The sequence below is a fragment of the Salvelinus alpinus genome, chromosome 13, assembly GCF_045679555.1.
Source record: "Salvelinus alpinus chromosome 13, SLU_Salpinus.1, whole genome shotgun sequence".
Classification (NCBI taxonomy): Eukaryota; Metazoa; Chordata; class Actinopteri; order Salmoniformes; family Salmonidae; genus Salvelinus; species Salvelinus alpinus.
In genome coordinates, this window is record NC_092098.1 from 19,329,631 (window position 1) to 19,350,244 (window position 20,614).

The window sequence follows — 20,614 nt, forward strand, 5'->3', positions numbered from 1 at the left end:
TAGTAGGATTTGATCTTTGTCCTGTATTGACCAGGTCTAACCTTTAGTTCAGTGTGGATGTTGCCTGTAATCCATGGCTTCTGGTTGGGATACGTACGTATGGTCACTGTAGGGACAATGTCATCGATGCACTTATTAATGAAGCCGATGACTGATGTGGTAAACTCCTCAATGCCATCGGATGAATTCTGGAACATATTCCAGTCTGTGCTAGCAAAATGGTCCAGTAGCTTAGCATCTGATTCTTGAGCGCGTCACTGGTACTTCCTGATAGAGTTTTTGCTTGTAAGCAGGAATCAGGAAGATAGAGTTATGGTCAGATTTGCCAAATGGAGGGCGAGGGCAAGCTTTTTATGCGTCTCTGTGTGGAGTAAAAGTGATCTCGAGTTTTTTTTGCCTCTAGTTCACTGGTGACATGCTGGTAGAAATCAGGTTAAACAGATTTCAGTTTTCCTGCGTTAAAGTCACCGGCCATTAGGATTGCCACCTGTTGGTTATCATTTTCTTGTTTGCTAATGGCCCTATAACAGCTCTTTGAGTGCAGTCTTAGTGCCAGCATCGGTTTGTGGTGGTAAATAGACAGCTACAAATAATATAAACTCTCTTGGTAAATAGTGTGGTTGCAACTTATCATGAGGTATTCTAACTCAGGCGAGCAAAACCTCAAGACTTCCTAATATTAGAGATTGCGCACCAGTTGTTGTTAACAAAGAGACACACACCACCTCTGAGCTTCTCCCCGATGCAACCGTTCTGTCCTGCTGATATATAGGAAAACCATCTAAATTTACATTTACCATGTCCTTGTTCAGCCACGACTCTGAGAAACATAGGATATTACAGTTCTTCACATCACATCTAAAGGATAGTATCGAACCGAGCTCATGCAGTTTATTCTCCAGTGGTTGCACAGGTGACATGCCAATAGATCGAAGGGTAGAGGCGATTTATCCACTCTCCAACATAGTCTTTTCAGGTATCCCGCACACCGGCCTCTATAGGCCCGCCTCATCCATCCTTCTTCGAGTGTCAGGATTTGTGCCTGGTCCACAATAATCAATATGTCTCAGACTCATTGAATTAGAACTCTTTGTCCAAATGGAGGTCAGTGATAGCTGTAATGATGTTCAGAAGCTCTTTTCGGTCATAGGAAACGATGGCAAAAACATTATGTAGAAACAGGAAAAAGTCTTTGCACACTTCCAGTCAGATGCAAATGTTTTTAATTATAGCTGAGCTTTCGGTCAGTCGACCTTCATCAGAGCATATCTCCACAAACAATAGCGGGACAGATAAGGCCACACAGCGAGCCAGAGGTAATTGCAGACACCTGTGGTAATCTAAAGTACCCAAAAGGGCCACAAGGTGTCATAATATCAGATACAGGATAAAATAGAACATGTTATAGATGTATTTCTACTAGAACAAAAACACATGTACACAGGGAATGTGGTTACTATAATTAATCCAAACTCTCAAAGATAGCAATAAAGGTGAAAAACTACCAAAAAAAAGAAAGAAAAGGAAAACATATACAACACTATATACATATGCAGAACCAGGAGAAATCTAGAAAACAACCAGATAAAGGTAAACTGTCGGGGAAGTATCGGGCCACTAGGGCTGTCATGAATACAGGACACCCTAATAGCAGGGAGGGTGTGTGTGTGAAGCTAAGATGATGTAAAGATTATGTACAAAAAAGTTAAGATCAGCCCAATACAAAAACACAGAAACCAGGCCCTGATCGTGTGCAAGTTAGTAAATGTACACCCCTTACCAAGATGAACAGTCTACAGTCTATTATAATCAAATCATGTTGTGGGCCAATATTTCCATCCCACTTGAAATTCCCTTTAAAGGTAGTTTAGTAATTGGTAGCTTGGAAGACTATATTTTCAGAGTAGCTTCCCCAGTGCTAACCACTGCTCCTATAGGGTTAACCCACTTGTGGGAGATTGTAACCCTAGGCACGGGTTGTTACTTGTTCCACTACCTACCCTCTTCATTCAGGAGAGTGTGGCTGTGGCCACAAACGCCTTTCCAATGACACCATCCTACTTATGATACCAGTGCAGTGAACAAAGACTGTGCACTGCCTCTTTCGGGTATTGAACTTGTGTCTCTTAGACCACAGGCAGACTTGCGAACCACTGCTCCAATAGAGGTTAACCTTAGGTTGTTGCTAACGTTCGCTAATGTGACTAGAATGACGTTGTAAGTAACAATAAACTTTCCAGGACATAGACATGTCTTATATGTGTAACAGTATAACTTTACGTCCGTCCCCTCGCCCCGGGCGCGAACCAGGGACCCTCTGCACACATCAACAACTGACACCCACGAAGCATCGTTACCCATCGCTCCACAAAAGCCGCGGCCCTTGCAGAGCAAGGGGAACCAGTACTTCAAGGTCTCAAAGCGAGTGACGTCACCGATTGAAACGCTATTAGCGCACACCACCGCTAACTAGCTAGCCATTTCATATCGGTTACATATGGGCAGAAAGCTTAAATTCTTGTTAATCTAACTGAAGTGTCCAATTTACAGTAGCTATTTCAGTGAAAAAGACCATGCTATTGTTTGAGGAAAGTGCATAACAACAAAAACTTTTATCACGGCAACTGGTTTGATACATTCACCTTCAAATGTAGAAACTGGGTTCTACAGTTTGAACCCCTGCTGTGTCTGGCCCCACACCCACCCCGCCCGGCAATCTAGATGAATGAAGGTTATTATCTTTTCTGTAGGGAAGCTAATTATCCATAATTTATGACATTCCCGGGAGTTTGTAAACTTGTTTTTTTATTACCATATAATTTTTGTATGTTCTCTATAGTTATGTACTTGAAAATGTATCAATTGACCAATTCGGCACATTTGGGCAGAGATGATACAACATTTTGTGCAGTAATGCAAAGCTTCAATGGATCAGTCTGAAACTTTGCACATACACTGCTGCCATCTGGTGGCCAAAATCTAAATGGCCCCTAAACTCCTATGTGATTTAATGGCCTTTCTCTTGCATTTCAAAGATGATGGGGGAAAAAAATATAGAAAACGCATGTTTTTTTGTTTGTATTATCTTTTACCAGATCTAATGTATTATATTCTTCAATCTTAATTTCACATTTCCACAAACTTCAAAGTGTTAACTTTCAAATGGTATCAAGAATATGCATATCCTTGCTTCAGGTCCTGAGCTACAGGCAGTTAGATTTGGGTGTCATTTTAGTCGAAAATTTAAAAAAGGGTCCGATCCTTATTAACCCACTTAGGGGATATGGTAAGGATGACCCAAGGGTCTTTACAATACTAATGTGGCGCCCAGGCGTTGTGATTGTGAGATCATCTGCGCAACTCGAGTAGCCTACTATAAAAAGATGTCCAGGAAGCGGCCAAATTAACATTTGAACTCAAAATGACTGCAGCTCCGACCACACAGGACAGACTAGAACGCGCCCATTTTCAAATTTGCGCAGTCGCAATGATGAAAGCGTTCGTGAAACACCGCCATTATTGCGTAGCTAGTCTGACTATTGCATTGTGTTATCGACCTAAACAAAAATTACCTGCAATAATGAGGGAAATTGTGGAATTTTGTGGGAGTAAGCCCATATAGTGCGCGCCGTTTGCATAAGGTGCCTTTGACCAGCTCAAGATGTCCGCAGAGATGCTCAGGTAACAAACATATCGACCGTTCAGCTGCCTGAGCAAGCCACTGTAGCTAGTAGGGCAAGCCGTAGATCGCTAACCTTAACTAGCTAGCTTATTTGCTGCCTGCTAGCTTCCTAAAGTCCTAAAGTAGTCAGTCCTCACATTCAAGCTACTAGTCCGACTTCAACTTCTGACATTTACATAATTAGTACATACATCAAGAGAGACCTAGCTATGTTTGCCCAACGTTATTGTTTGGTATTTATGTAGCTAGGTAACAAGCTTTACTGCTAGCTAACTAGCTATACATTAGTTGAATGACGTACATTAACGTTAGCTAACGAGCTAGATAGCTAGATAATTGATTTGTCAATGATCTGAGCCCGGTTTCCCAAAAGCATCTTTAGGCTAAGTTCAACGTTAGGAAAATATGGTGTATTTAGTCTTAAGATACCTTTGGGAAAACAGTCCCTGGTATTTTTTAGGGTAGCTCTCGGGAAAAACCTTAGTGTTCAAATGCAATAATTTCAAAGATTTTACTAAGTTACAGTTCATATAAGGAAATCAGTATGCTGAGTTAAATTCATTAGGCCCTGGATTTCACATGACAGGGCAGGGTTGGAAGTCATGGGCTGGCGTGGTTGCATGTGGTCTGAGGTTGTGAGTCTGGGTGGATGTACTGCCAAATTCTCTAAAATTAAGTTGGAGGTGGCATATGGTAGAGAACTTAACATTAAATTCTCTAGCAACAGTTCTGTTGGACATTCCTGCAGTCAGCATGCTCCCTCAAAACTGCACATTTTAGAGTGCCCTTTTAGTCCCCAGCACAAGGTGCACCAGTGTATTGATCATGTTTAATCAGCTATTTGATATGCAACACCTGTCAGGTGGATGGATTATCTTGGCAAAGGAGAAATGCAATCTAGCAGGAATGTAAACTAATTTCTGCACAAAATTTGAACGAAATAAGCTGTGTGTATTGAACATTTCTGGGATCTTTTATTTCAGCAGATATAACATGGGACCAACACTTTACATTGCGTTTTTGTTCAGTATACAATTCCGACACTGTTTTAACGTTTAGAAAAGCCAATCATCGCTTGCAAAACGATTTTTGAAAATACACAGCCAGAAAGAAACTTTCGGGGGCCTCCCGGGTGGCGCAGTGGTCTAGGGCACTGCAGTGCTAGCTGCGCCACCAGAGTCTCTGGGTTCGTGCCCAGGCTCTGTCGCAGCCGGCTGCACAATTGGGCTAGCGTCGTCCGGGTTAGGGAGGGTTTGGCCGGTAGGGATATCCTTGTCTCATCGCGCTCCAGCGACTCCTGTGGCGGGCCGGGCACAGTGCGCGCTAACCAAGGGGGCCAGGTGCACGGTGTTTCCTCCGACACATTGGTGCGGCTGGCTTCCGGGTTGGAGGCGCGCTGTGTTAAGAAGCAGTGCGGCTTGGTTGGGTTCTGCTTCGGAGGACGCATGGCTTTCGACCTTCGTCTCCCGAGCCCGTACGGGAGTTGTAGCGATGAGACAAGATAGTAATTACTAGCGATTGGATACCACGAAAATTGGGGAGAAAAGGGGATAAAAAAATGTTAAAAAGGGGGAAAAAAGAAAAACTTTAAAATAAAACTATACACTTACCGTAGCAGATTTGTACAGATTATATGCTGTGTGCCTCCAGTTGGAAAACTACACTTCCTCCCCAGTTACTTACACACAGGTGTTCGAACAGATAGCTAATTGGCACAGGTGATCGCCTCTGTGTACCTTCTGTAAACAAGTGCTGTAACATGGACATTAGTCTGGTTAATCAGGCTGAATGATTAATAAAATAAAATTCAAACTTAACCGGTTGTGCATGCTCAGACATGTCACCCATTGAGCATGTTTGGGATGCTCTGGATCGAATAGTACGACAATGTGTTCCAGTTCCCGTCAATATCCAGCAACTTTGCACAGCCAGTGAAGAGGAGTGGGACAACATTCCACAATCAACAGCCTGATCAACTCTATGTGAAGGAGATGTCACTCTAATGAGGCAAATGGTGGTCACACCAGATACTGACTGGTTTTCTGATACACTCCCCTACCTTTGATTTTAAGGTATCTATTCCCAGTCATGTGAAAGCTGTAGATTAGGGCCTATTGAATTCATTTAAATTTAATATTTTCCTTATATGAACTGTAACTCAGTAAAATCATTGAAATTGTTGCATGTTGGTGCACCTTGTGCTGGGGACAATAAAAGGCCACTCTAAAATGTGGACTTCTGTCACACAACGCCACAGATGTCTCGTGTTTTGAGGGAGCATGCAATTGGAATGCTGACTGCAGGAATGTCCATCAGAGCTGTTGCCAGAGAATTGAATGTTAATTTCTCTACCATAAGCCTCCGTTGTTTTAGAGAATTTTACAGTACTTCCAACTGGCCTCAAAACTGCAGACTGTGTAACCATGCCAGCTCAGGACCTCCACATCCGGCTTCTTCACCTGCAGGATCGTCTGAGACCAGCCACCCGGACATTTGAATTAACTGAGGAATATTTCTGTCTTTTAATAAAGCCCTTTTGTGGGGAATAACTCATTCTGATTGGCTGGTCCTGGCTACCCAGTGGGTGGGCCCATGTCCTCCCAAGTCCACCCATGGCTGCGCCCCTGCCCAGTCATGTGAAATCCATAGATCAGTGCCTAATTTATTTATTTATTTAAATTGCCTGATTTCCTTATGAACTGTAACTCAGTAAAATCGTTAAGTATAAATGTGATTTCTGTCATTCTGAGCACCGTGGGTGGACACCCTAATGGGTTACACACCCAATGCGTAAATGTATGGTAAATTTCTCAAATGGCCGGTAAATTAAAATCTTCCTGGTCACGTTGTCCACTGCCACATTTTCCTACTGGTAATCCTGCTAAATGGAGATAAACAGTTAAAGTTGGAAGTTTACATACACTTAGGTTGGAGTCATTAAAACTTGTTTTTCAACCAATCCACAAATTTCTTGTTAACAAACCATAGTTCTGGCAAGTCGGTTAAGACATCTACTTTGTGCATGACAAGTAATTTTTCCAATAATTTTTTACAGACATTATTTCACTTATAATTCACTGTATCACAATTCCAGTGGGTCAGAAGTTTACATACACTAAGTTGACGGTGGCTTTAAACAGCTTGGAACATTACAGAAAATGATGTCATGGCTTTAGAAGCTTCTGATAGGCTAATTGACATAATTTGAGTCAATTGGAGGTGTACCTGTGGATGTATTTCAAGGCCTACCTTCAAACTCAGTGCCCCTTTGCTTGACATCATGAGAAAATCAAAAGAAATCAGCCAAGACTTCAGAAAAAAAATTGTAGACCTCCACAAGTCTGCTTCATCCTTGGGAGCAATTTCCAAATGCCTGAAGATACCACGTTCATCTGTACAAACAATAGTATGCAAATATAAACAGCATGGGACCACGCAGCCGTCACACTGATCAGGAAGGAGACGCGTTCTGTCTCCTAGAGATGAACGTAGTTTGGTGCGAAAAGGGTAAATCAATCCCAGAACAACAGCAAAGGACCTTGTGAAGATGGAGGAAATGGGTACAAGTATCTATATCCACAGTAAAATGTGTCCTATATCGACATAACCCGAAAGGCTTCTCAGCAAGGAAGAAGCCACTGCTCCAAAACCGCCATTAAAAAAGCCAGACTACGGTTTGCAACTGCACATGGGGACAAAGATTGTACTTTTTGGAGAAATGTCCTCTGGTCTGATGAAGCGCAAATAGAACTCTTTGGCCATAATGACCATATTTATGTTTTCAATGCCGATACCGATTATTGGAGGACAAAAAAATCCGATGCCGATTTTATTTAAAAAAATATATATATATTTTTAAATATATATCATACACACACACACACATTTTTGTAATAATTACAATTGCAACAATACTGAATGAACAATGAACACTTTAAAAAAAAACTTAATATAATACATAAATACACACACGCACACAGCTCTGAAGTGACAATGATACTGAAGAGTCTGCTTAGGAGACAAATACTCTCAACTGTTTGAATAAAAATAGAGTTTAAGTTACCTGTGATGAATGTTGAAAACAAAAACTTTAATTTCTATATGCAGGAAATCCTATTTTAATTAATTTAATGGGCATGGTAAGAATTGACAACCAAAGTGCGAGTCATAATTCCCATGACACCTAGCAAAATCTGAAAAGCGGTTCCTTCATTTATTCCATAGGATATTTTTTAGATTCACTTAAAATAAGGTCTGTGTTTCGTGTAGGCTTACATCACCGTGCCAATTTTATAACTGTGTAGATATCCATAGGACAAGGTAACTCTGATCAATATTGATTAAATATAAGCAAAGATTTAAAAAAAATATATAAAATTGTAGAGTGGATTTATGAAAATATGTTGACAAACGTTACCTTATCCTAGTGAGATTTACACGGGTATCAAAACGTCGAGGCGGTTTAAGCCTGCACGAAACACAGACCTTATTTGAAGTAGATCAAGACATTCTCTATGGAAGACATGAACTAAAATAATGACGGAACCCCTTTCAAATTCAGCCGCAAGTTATTACAGGAATTATAACGCGTCGACTATTTCTCTCTAAACCATATACCTTTGACTAATCCGGAAACTATCACCTCGAAAACAAAACGTTTATTCCGTTCCGTATTTTATCTAACGGGTGGCATCCATGAGTCTAAATATTCCTGTTACATTGCACAACCTTCAATGTTGTCATAATTACGTAAAGTTCTGGCAAATTAGTTCGCAAAGAGCCAGGCGGCCCAAACTGTTGCATATACCCTGACTCTGCGCGCAATGAACGCAAGAGAAATGACACAATTTCACCTGGTTAATATTGCCTGCTAACCTGGATTTCTTTTAGCTAAATATGCAGGTTTAAAAATATATACTTCTGTGTATTGATTTTAAAGGCATTGATGTTTATGGTTAAGTACACATTGGAGCAATGACAGTCATTGATTGATTGTTTTTTTATAAGATAAGTTTAATGCTAGCTAGCAACTTACCTTAGCTTACTGCATTCGCTAACAGGCAGGCTCCTCGTGGAGTGCAATGTAATCAATGCAAGATTGGATCCCCCAAGTTGACAAGGTTAAAAATCTGTCGTTAACGTTCCTAGGCCGTCATTGAAAATAAGAATGTGTTCTTAACTGACTTGCCTAGTTAAATAAAGATTAAATAAAGATGTGTAAAAATAAATTTAAAAAACGGCAAATCGGCGCCCAAAAATACAGATTTCCGATTGTTATGAAAACTTGAAATCGGCCACGATTAATCGGCAATTCCGATTAATCGGTCGACCTCTAGTGCGAACGGCCCAGTACATCACTGGGTGCCAAGCTTCCTGCCATCCAGGACCTATATAATAGGCGGTGTCAGAGGAAAGTCTAAAAATTGTCAGACTCCAGTCACTCGAGTTTCTGTGCTACCGCACGGCAAGCGGTACCGGAGCGCCAAGTCTAGGACCAAAAGACTCCTCAACAGCTTCTACCCCCAATCCATTAGACTGCTGAACAATTCATAAAAATCGTCACAGGGCAATTTACATGGACCCCCTCCTCTTTCTTCACTGCTGCTACTTTCTGTTTGTTTGTTTTACCTATGCATAGTCACTTTGCCCCCACCTACATGTACAGATTACCTCAACTAGCCTGCACATTGACTCGGTACTGGTGCCCCTTGTATATAGCCTCGTTATTCTTATTGTGTTACTTTATTACTTTTTATTTTAGTCTACTTGGTAAATATTTTCTTCTTGAACTGCACTGTTGGTTAAGGGCTTTTAAGTAAGAATTTCACGGTAAAGTCTACACTTGTTGTATTCGGCGCATGTGCCAAATAAGTATCATTTGACTTAAAATTGACCGCGGAAGCTCTAGCAGGGCAGAAATTTGACAAACTGACGGATTGGAAAGGTGGCATTCTATGACGGTGCCACGTTGAAAGTCGCTATGCTCCTCAGTGAGGCCAATCTACTGCCAATGTTTTGTCTATGGAGATTTGAATGGCTATGTGCTCAGCAACGGGTTTGGCTGAAATAGCCGACTCCACTAATTTGAAGGGGTGTCCAGATGCTTTTGTATATACAGTTTATTCGGAAAGTATTCAGACCCTTTGACTTTTTCCACATTTTATGTTATAGCCGTATTCTAAAATTGATTAAATAGCTTTTTCCACTCATCAATCTAAACACAATACCCCCATAATAACAAAGCAAAAATAGGTTTTTATCATTTTTGGAAATATATAGAAAATGAAATATTACATTTACATAAGTATTCAGACCGTTTACTCAGTACTTTGTTGAAGCGCCTTTGGCCACGATTACAGCCTCAAGTATTCTTGGGTATGACGCTACAAGCTCTATTTGGGGAGTTTCTCACATTATTCTCTCCAGATCCTCTCAAGCGCTGTCAGTTTAGATGGGGAGCGTCACTGCACAGCTATTTTCAGGTCTCTCCAGAGCTGTTTGATCGGGTTCATGTCCAGGCTCTGGCTGAGCCACTCAAGGACATTGAGACTTGTCCCGAAGCCACTCCTGCGTTGTCTTGGCTGTGTGCTTGATGTCGTTGTCCTGTTGGAAGGTGAACAGTTGCCCCAGTCTGAGGTCCTGAGCACTCTGGATTAGCTTTTCACCAAGGATCTCTCTGTACTTCGCGCCGTCCATCTTTCCCTCGATCCTGACTAGTCTCCCAGTCTCTGCCGCTGAAAAACATGATGCTGCCACTATGCTTCATTGTAGGGATGGTGCAAGTTTTCCTCCGGAATTCAGGCCACAGAGTTCAATCTTGGTTTCATCAGACCAGAGAATCTTGTTTCTCATGGTCTGAGAGTCTTTAAGTGCATTTTGGCAAACTCCAAGTGGGCGGTTATGTGCCTTGTACTGAGGAGTGGCTTCCGTCTGGCCAATTTACCATAAAGGCCTAATTGGTGGAGTGCTGCGGAGAGGGTTCTCCTTCTGGAAGTTTCTCCCATCTCCACAGAGGAACTCTGGAGCTCTTTCAGTGACCATTGGGTTCTTGGTCACCTCCCTAACCAAGGCCCTTCTCCCCCGATTGCTCAGTTTGGCCAGGTGGCCAGCTCTAGGAAGAGTATTGGTGGTTCCAAACTTCTTCCATTGAAGAATAATGGAGGCCACTGTTCTTCGGGATCTTCAATGCTGCAGAAATGTTTTGGTACACTTCCCCAGATCTGTGCCTCAACACAATCCTGTCTAGGGGTTCTACGGACAATTCCTTCGACCTCATGGCTTTCTTTTTGCTCTGACATGCACTGTCAACTGTGGGACCTTACATAAACAGTTGTGTGCCTTTCAAAATCATGTCCAATCAATTGAATTTACCACATGTGGACTCCAATCAAGCTGTAGAAACATCTCAAGGATGATCATTGGAAACAACATGATGCACCTGAGCTCAGTTTTGAGTCTCATAGCAAAGGGTCTGAATACTTATGTAAATAAGGTATTTATGTTTTGAATGAATAAATTGGCAAACATTTCTAAACCTGTTTTTGCTTTGTCTTTATGAGGTACTGTGTGTAGATTGTTTTTTGGTTTTTTAAGTCCATTTTAGGATAAGGCTGTAACATAACAAAATGGGGGAAAAGTCAAGGGGTCTTAATACTTTCCGAATGCACTGTATAGTGTATCTTATCAATAATGTTTTTACAGCTGGTGGAAAACTCGAAAGTAACCAGCTTCAAACAGCTGTAAAACATTTTTTGTTTTGTTATTTGTTAGATATTTCACAGCGATTTAGATGGTACAATGATTCTCTACACTATTCAGTGCTTGTCTACACACAAACTGAAATTTAGTAGACAATGTAGAATTTTAGCAACCAGGAAATGACAGAGCGAATTCCACTAGATAACGCATGCACAAAGTCAGAACAGCTTCCCATTTTGACAATAGTTGCTGTTCCGGCGGGAGAAATCAGTCGGCGAATATCACAGCTAATCACAACACGTGATTTAAGTAATCCTTTGAAACACTAGCGCAAGATATATTTGGACATATTCTGAAATTACAATGCCAAAAGGCAAACTAATTCTACTGTATGTGTTGCACCTTTAAAAAAAATGTTTCTCGCTGATATGAAATGTTTTCCTTATGTTTCCAAAATGCGTATTGCTTGCGGTTCGGTTAACGTTTAGAGAAAGTGTTGGAGCTCTTAACAAAATTCTTCCAGCAAGAAGATGCCTTCATCAATAGGCGCTTAAAGTAGTCAACGTCTATGAATGGGCTAGCATTAGGGTAAAATAGCTAGCTAGCCTATTGAATCGTGATAACTGTTTCTGAAGTAAAGGGACAGAGAAGGTCAAGGACAGATATGTTCACATCATACCAGTAGCTATGGCATATCCACATACTTTGGTTAGGAATTTAAACAAAGGTGTATAGCTTTCTAGAAAGAAACTCGTGAGGTATGCTGGATTTTTATTAATTTGGCTGTCATTCCTCTTAGCATTCCTCTTGGCACGAGCAAGCTCAATGTGTTGGTGACCAAACTGCATGGGTTCTTGGCTCATGCTCCAGAGGAAGATGACGACACACTGGTGACTGAAAGTCCTGAGGGTGAGAACTGTAATAAGTACACCTTTAACTCAGTAGGTATAGTGGTGTTGTCTGGCCATTATTGTCTGCTGATTTTAATTCACAGGTATAACGAACAAGGACTGTGTGGAGCCACACTCAACAGACCGAACCTCCATTGAGGTATTGACATGAAAAATATCAGTATTGGCTGTTCTAGACCAAAGAATATTTAGTATTGATGCAGATCTAGAAGATGTAGTTATTACATATTTCTTGTTGAATACAGACCTCAACAGACGCCTTGAAGCAGTCCAGATGTGGTTCCAGGAGGTGGGCTTTCTTCTAATATTTTGACATATGTGCTAGTTTATGTACATGTTGTTTATGGACAGGAAACTCATAAAAACATTTTGTCAGACTCCTATCCTCTAATGCAGAGGTTTTCAAACTTGTCAACTGGGACCCCAAGCCATTCCATATATTTGAACTATTCCTGAGTTAGCATGCCCAATTCAATTTGTCAAGTAATTACACACCCTTATTGAGGTCAATCAGGTGAGCTAGTTTAGGGCTCCAACAAAATTGTGAAATGTCTGGGGGTCACTGAGGAGGTTTGAAAAACCACTGCTCTAATCAATGTCACTTGTTGTATTACAGAAAACCTTCCGTTGTGATTAAACACAGTGGACTGGATGTATCTGGTGCTTCAAATGAAAGTGATGATGACTGCTTGATCGTCAATTCAAACGGTTATCCTGATGTAACAAGATTGCCTAAAGGTTTGTTTTTCTGCTACTTCTTTCAATAGTGTAAGGGGATATTAACCCTGGAAATGCATAATGTATGACTGGATTTATAAACAGAAAATGCCTTTGTTTCCATGCGTTTGTTTTTACATTTCTTATGCACAAAGGGACTGCACTGGTGAGGCCTGAGCCGGTAGAAAATGTCAGAGATGACTTCCGAGGTACAGAATTCCTTTGTGGAAAATCTGGTAATCTGAGGAGAGTTTTTTCCAGGAGACGTGGAGGTGAGCTTTCATGAATTAATATGAAAATGCATATCCTTTACCCTAAAATAGTGTGCCGCAGAATGACAATGAATTAATGTTTGTAATCAATCAAATCAAATTTCTACATGAGCAGATGTCACAAAGTGCTATACAGAAACCCAGCCTAAAACAGCAAGCAATGCAGATATAGAAGCACGGTGGCTAGGAAAAACTCCCTAGGAAGGCAGGAACCTAGGAAAAAACCTGGAGAGGAACCATGCTCTGAGGGGTGGCCAGTCCTCTTCTGGCTGTGCCGGGTGGAGATTATAAGAGTACATGGCCATTAAAGCCAGATTGTTCTTCAAGATGTTCATAGATGACCAGCAGGGTCAAATAATAATTGGTGGTTGTAGAGGGTGCAACAGGTCGGTACCTCAGGAGTAAATGTCAGTTGGCTTTTCATAGCCAAGCATTCAGAGGTTGAGAGGGCAAGAAAGTTGGGGGGAAAACAGTAGGTCTGGGACAAGGTAGCACCTCCTGTGAATAGGTCAGGGTTCCATAGCCTCAGGCAGAACAGTTGGAACTGGAGCTGCAGTACGACCAGGTGGACTGGGGACAGCAAGGAGTCATCAGTCCAGGTAGTCCTGAGCCATGGCCCTAGGGCTCAGGTCCTCCGGGAGGGGGAGAGAGAATTAGAGGGCACATACTTAAATTCACACAAGACACTAGATGATAAGACAGGAGAATTACACCAGATATAACCCTAGCCCCCCCCACCACCACCACATAGACTATTGCAGCATAGATACTGGAGGCTGAGACAGCGGGAAGTCGTCCGACAATACCCCCGGACAGGGCCAACCAGGCAGGATATAACCCCACCCACTTTGCCAAAACACAGCCCCACACCACTAGAGGGATATCAACAGACCACCGACTTACTACCCTGAGACAAGGCTGAGTATAGCCCACAAAGATCTCCTCCACCACACAAGCCTGAGGGGGTGCAAAACCCAGACAGGAAGATCACATCAGTGACTCAACCCAGTCAAGTGATGCACCTTTCCTAGGGACTGCATGGAAGAGCACTAGTAAGCTAGTGACTCAGCCCCCGTAATAGGGTCAGAGAATCCCAGTGGAGAGAAGGGCGCCGGCCAGGCAGAGACAGCAAGGGCAGTTAGATGCTCCAGTACCTTGCCGTTCACCTTCGGATCCCTGGGCCAGGTTAGCTTTGTAGGTTAGCAGTAAAACCTTTAAAATCAGCCCTTGCCTTAACAGGAAGTCAGTGTAGAGAGGAAGTTCTAGTCAAGATACTAGCAGTCGTGTTTAGCACTAACTGAGGTTTATTTAATGCTTTAGCCGGATAACCGGAGAGTAGAGCTTTGCAGTCATCTAATCTAGAAGTGACAAAAGCATGGATTAGCTTTTCTGCATAATTTTTAGACAAAAAGTTATATTTTTGCAATATTACGAAGATGGGCAAAAGCTGTCCTATAAATATTCTTGATATGTTCGTCAAAAGTGAGATCAGGGTCTAGAGCAGGGGTCGGGAACCTGTGGCTCTTTTGATGATTGCATCTGGCTCGCAGATAAAACAAAATATTCTCACTTTTTTTATTTTTTTAAATACATTTTATCCCCTTTTCTCCCCAATTTTCGTGGTATCCAATCGCTAGTAATTACTATCTTGTCTCATCGCTACAACTCCTTGTTTTAATCCATCCATCGATTTTTCACTGCTCATGTCCTGTTCAGGGCTGCAGGAGCAATTGTCCATTATTTTAATTAAATGATACTGGCCTACGTTGGCCGTTGCTAGGTAAAACAGGTAAACGCCTCCTTTCATGGAGTTTGCTCAAGAAAAAAATCTACCTATGGATAAACTTCTCTCAGTGTGTACTGATGGTGCTCCGTGTATGGTGGGGAATAAAAAAGGATTTGTGGCGCTTCTCCGTGAACATGAAAATAGACCCATCCTAAGTTTCCATTGCATTCTACACCAGGAGGCACTTTGTGCTCAGATGTGTGACAGGCAGTTTGGGGAAGTGATGTCGCTGGTCATTCGTGTGATCAACTTTATTGTTGCTCGAGCCTTAAATGATCGCCAGTTTAAAACACTGCTGGATGAAGTTGGAAATAACTATCCTGGTCTGCTTTTGCACAGCAATGTGCGTTGGTTGTGCGTTGGTTGTCAAGAGGGAATGTGCTTAGCCGTTTTGCGGCTTGCCTGAAAGAAATAAAATATATTATATGGCTCTCACTGAAATAAATTTCCAATTTTTTTGCTTTCATGGCTCTCTTAGTCAAAAAGGTTCCCGACCCCTGGTCTAGAGTAACGCTGAGGTCCTTCAGTTTTAATTGAGACGACTGTACAACCATCAAGATTAATTGTCAGATCCAACAGCAGATCTCTTTGTTTCTTGGGATCTAGAACAAGCATCTCTGTTTTGTCAGAGTTTTAAAGTAAAACATTTGCTGCCATCCACTTCCTTATGTCTAAAACACAGGCTTCCAGGGTAAGCAATTTTGGGGCTTCACCATGTTTGCTCGAAATGTGCAGCTGTGTATTGTCTGTATAGCAGTGACTGTTGACATTGTGTGCATCTCCAAGAGGTAGGGGGGTGTGTGTATACAGTTGAATTCGGAAGTTTACATATACCTTAGCCAAATACATTTAAACTCAGTTTCACAATTCCTGACATTTAATCCTAGTAAGAATTCCCTGTCTTATAGGTCAGTTAGGATCACCACTTTATTTTAAGAATGTGAAATGTCAGAATAATAGTAGAGGGAATGATTTATTTCAGCTTTTATTTCTTTCATCACATTCTCAGTGGGTCAGAAGTTTGCATACACTCAATTCGTATTTGGTAGCATTGCCTTTAAATTGTTTAACTTGGGTCAAATGTTTTGGGTAGCCTTCCACAAGCTTCCCACAATAAGTTGGGTGAATTTTGGCCCATTCCTCCTGACAGAGCTGGTGTAACTGAGTCAGGTTTGTAGACCTCCTGAAATAATCTGTCTGTAAACAATTGTTGGAAAAATTACTTGTGTCATGCACAAAGTAGATGTCCTAACCGACTTGTCAAAACTATAGTTTGTTTACAAGAAATTTGTGGAGTGGTTGAAAAACATATTTGAATGACTCCAACCTAAGCGTATGTAAACTTCCGACTTCAACTGTATGTTTGTGTGCGTGTATGTGGTCCTAAAACAGTACCTTGAGGAACACCGAAACGTACAATTGATTTGTCAGAGAACAAAACATTAATAGAGACTGATATCTTTTCGACAAATAAGATCTAAACCAGGCAAGAACTTGTCCGTGTAGACCAATTAGGGTTTTCAATCTCTCAAAAAGAATGTGGTGGTCGATGGTGTCAAAAGCAGCACTAAGGTCTAGGAGCACATGGACAGATGCAGTCTGACGCTATTAAAAGGTAATTTACCACCTTCACGAGTGCAGTCTCAGTGCTATGATGGGGTCGAAAACCAGACTTACGTGTTTTCAAGATGGCGTAGCAGTTGGGCGTCTTTTGTCTTGTCGTGTCCCGTGTATATATATTTTATCTTCGCGTATATTTTTCTTAACCCCAACTTCAACATACTCTCCTGCAACCCGCCTCACCCAATGTGGTATGGATCTGCTATTTTCTTTACTTCAGAACCGGAACCCCCAACAGAAGCTAGACAGCGAACTAGCTAGTAGTCAGCTAGCCACTGCTAGCGGTCATCAGCTAAACTTTAGCCCGGACAACTCCTGCCAGTCTGCACAACGCGATTCAACCCAGAGCGTATCGGACTTCTTACTCTGCATATCCCTGGATTCCTACTGCAAGCTCTGAACCTCTTCACCTGGATCATCGCCGCTAGCGATTGGCTTCTCCTGGCTAACGTCTCTGTCCCAAAGAATGCACCAATTAGCCTGGAGCTAGCCTATGCTAGGCACATTTCCTGGCTAGCTGAAGAGGTCCATCAGCCACTCCTTGGGCTACAATACCTATTTTGCCAATTGGCCTGGACCCCTTTTCTTGCTGATACGGAGCCCCGCCGATCCATCACGACTGGACTACCGACGTAATCTGCCCGAGGGTTTTTTTCAACTGGCTCCCCCATCGTGACGTCCCCTGAATGCCCATCTGCTAGCCTGCTAGCCGTGGCCCACTAGCTCTCTAGAGCACACCGGACTGTTAGCTGAAGAGGTCCAAAAGCCAAATTTCCTGGGCTACAATACCTATTTTGCCAATTGGCCAGGACCCTTTTACTACACGGAGCCCTGCTGATCCATCACGACTGATCTGCCGACGTAACCGCATGAAGGGGCTACAACTGACTTCTTCCGTTCCGACGTCCCTCTTAAGGCCCTTCTGCTAGCCCCAGCCCACTAGCTGTCTGAATCGGCGTGTCTCCAGCTCGCCCAGTTACTCACTGGACCCAATGATCACTCCGCTATGCATGCCTCTCCCTAATGTCAATATGCCTTGTTCATTGCTGTTTTGGTTAGTTATTATTGCCTTATTTCACTGTAGAGCCTCTAGCCCTGCTCAATACGCCTTAGCTAACCCTTTAGTTCCACCTCCCACACTTGCGGTGACCTCACCTGGTTTAAATTATGTTTCTAGAGACACTATCTCTCTCATCGTCACTCAGTGCCTAGGTTTACCTCCACTGTATTCACATCCTACCATACCCTTGTCTGTACATTATGCCTTGAATCTATTCTACCGTGCCCAGAAACCTGCTCCTTTTACTCTCTTCCGAACATAATAGACAACCAGTTCTTATAGCCTTTAGCCGTACCCTTATCCTATTCCTCCTTTGTTTCTCTGGTGATGTAGAGGTTAATCCAGGCCCTGCAGTGCCTAGCTCCACTCCCATTCCCCAGGCACTCTCATTTGTTGACTTCTGTAACCGTAAAAGCCTTGGTTTCATGCATGTTAACATTAGAAGCCTCCTCCCTAAGTTTGTTTTATTCACTGCTTTAGCACACTCTGCCAACCCGGATGTCCTAGCCGTGTCTGAATCCTGGCTTAGGAAGGCCACCAAAACCCTGAAATTTCCATCCCTAACTATAACATTTGCTGACAAGATAGAACTGCCAGAGTTCTGTCTTACTATCCAGGTCTGTGCCCAAACAATTTGAGCTTCTACTTTTAAAAATCAACCTTTCCAGAAACAAGTCTCTCACTGTTGCCGCTTGCTATAGACCCCTTCTGCCCCCAGCTGTGCCCTGGACACCATATGTGAGTTGATTGCCCCCCATCTATCTTCAGAGCTCATACTGTTAGGTGACCTAAACTGGGACATGCTTAAAACCCTGGCTGTCCTACAATCTAAGCTTGATGCCCTCAATCTCACACAAATTATCAATGAACCTACCAGGTACAACCCCAAATCCGTAAACATGGGCACCCTCATATATATATCATCCTACCAACCTGCCCTCCAAATACACCTCTGCTGTCTTCTACCAGGATCTCAGCGATCACTGCCTCATTGGCTGCGTCCATAATGGGTCTGCAGTCAAACGACCACCCCTCATCACTGTTAAACGCTCCCTAAAACACTTCAGTGAGCAGGCCTTTCTAATCGACCTGGCCCGGGTATCCTGGAAGGATATTGACCTCATTCCGTCAGTAGACGATGCCTGGTTATTCTTTAAAAGTGCTTTCCTCACCATCTTAAATAAGCATGCCCCATTTAAAAAATAAAATAATAATAATAATAATGAACCAGGAACAGATATAGCCCTTGGTTCACTCCAGACCTGACTGCCCTTCACCAGCACAAAAACATCCTGTGGCGTACTGCATTAGCATCGAATAGCCCCCGCAATATGCAACTTTTCAGGGAAGTTAGGAACCAATATACACAGGCAGTTAGGAAAGCAAAGGCTAGCTTTTTCAAACAGAAATTTGCATCCTGTAGCACAAACTCCAAAAGGTTCTGGGACACTGTAAAGTCCATGGAGAATAAGAGTACCTCCTCCCAGCTGCCCACTGCACTGAGGCTAGGAAACACTGTCACCACTGATAAATCTACGATAATTGAGAATTTCAACAAGCATTTTTCTATGGCTGGCCATGCTTTCCACCTGGCTACCCCTACCCCGGTCAACAGCCCTGCACCCCCCACAGCAACTTGCCCAAGCCTCCCCTATTTTCTCTTTAACCCAAATCCAGTCAGCTGATGTTCTGAAAGAGCTGCAAAATCTGGATCCCTACAAATCAGCTGGGCTAGACAATCTTGCCCCTCTCTTTCTAAAATGATCCGCTGAAATTGTTGCAACCCCTATCTATTAACTAGCCTATTCAACCTCTCTTTCGTATCGTCTGAGATCCCCAAAGATTGGAATGCTGCCGCGGTCATCCCCCTCTTTAAAGGGGAGACACTCTAGACCCAAACTGTTACCTATATCTATCCTACCCTTTCTAAGGGCTTCTAAAGCCAAGTTAACAAACAGATCACCGACCATTTCGAATCCCACCGTACCTTCTCCGCTATGCAATCTGGTTTCCGAGCTGGTCATGGGTGCACCTCAGCCACGCTCAAGGTCCTAAACGATATCATAACCGCCATTGATAAGAGACAATAATGTGCAGCTGCCCAAGGCTTTCGACTCTGTCAATCACAACATTCTTATCGGCAGACTCAACAGCCTTGGTTTCTCAAATGACTGCCTCGCCTGGTTCACCAACTACTTCTCAGAGTTCAGTGTGTCAAATCGGAGGGCCTGTTGTCCGAACCTTTGGCAGTCTCTATGGGGGTGCCACAGGGTTCAATTCTTAGGCTGACTCTTTTCTCTGTATACATCAATGATGTCGCTCTTGCTGGTGGTGATTCTCTGATCCACCTCTACACAGACGACACCATTTTGTATACTCCTGGTCCTTCTTTGTACACTGTGTTAACTAACCTCCAGACGAGCTTCAATGCCATACAACTCTCCTTCCGTGGCCTCCAACTGCTCTTAAATGCAAGTAAAACTAAATGCATGCTCTTCAACCAATCGCTACCCGCCCGCCCGACTAGCATCACTACTCTGGATGGTTCTGACTTAGAATATGTGGACAACTACAAATACCTAGGTGTTTGGTTAGACTGTAAACTCTCCGTCCAGATTCACATTAAGCATCTCCAATCCTAAATTAAATCTAGAATCGGCTTCCTATTTCGCAACACAGCATCCTTCACTCATGCTGCCAAACATACCCTCATAAAGCTGACTATCCTACCAATCCTTGACTTCGGCGATGTCATTTACAAAATAGCCTCCAACACTCAACTCAGACTACATCCAGTTTGCTATCACAGTGCCATCTGTGTTGTCACCAAAGCCCCATATACTACCCACCACTGCGACCTGTATGCTG

General features: G+C 42.7%; 1 protein-coding gene across 2 annotated transcripts in view; it reads left to right on the top strand.

Annotated features, from left to right (window-relative positions):
* The first annotated feature begins 3,463 nt into the window (after positions 1-3,463).
* The window catches only part of LOC139537277 (transcriptional regulator ATRX-like), a 46,464-nt gene continuing 29,313 nt past the window's right edge, over positions 3,464-20,614 (top strand). For both annotated transcript variants that reach the window (XM_071338403.1, XM_071338404.1), the window contains exons 1-6: positions 3,464-3,681; positions 12,180-12,289; positions 12,375-12,430; positions 12,537-12,580; positions 12,908-13,029; positions 13,164-13,280. In XM_071338403.1, coding sequence (XP_071194504.1) covers positions 3,662-3,681; positions 12,180-12,289; positions 12,375-12,430; positions 12,537-12,580; positions 12,908-13,029; positions 13,164-13,280 — 469 coding nt within the window. In that variant the 5' untranslated portion in view covers positions 3,464-3,661. The remainder of the gene's footprint in view (positions 3,682-12,179; positions 12,290-12,374; positions 12,431-12,536; positions 12,581-12,907; positions 13,030-13,163; positions 13,281-20,614) is intronic.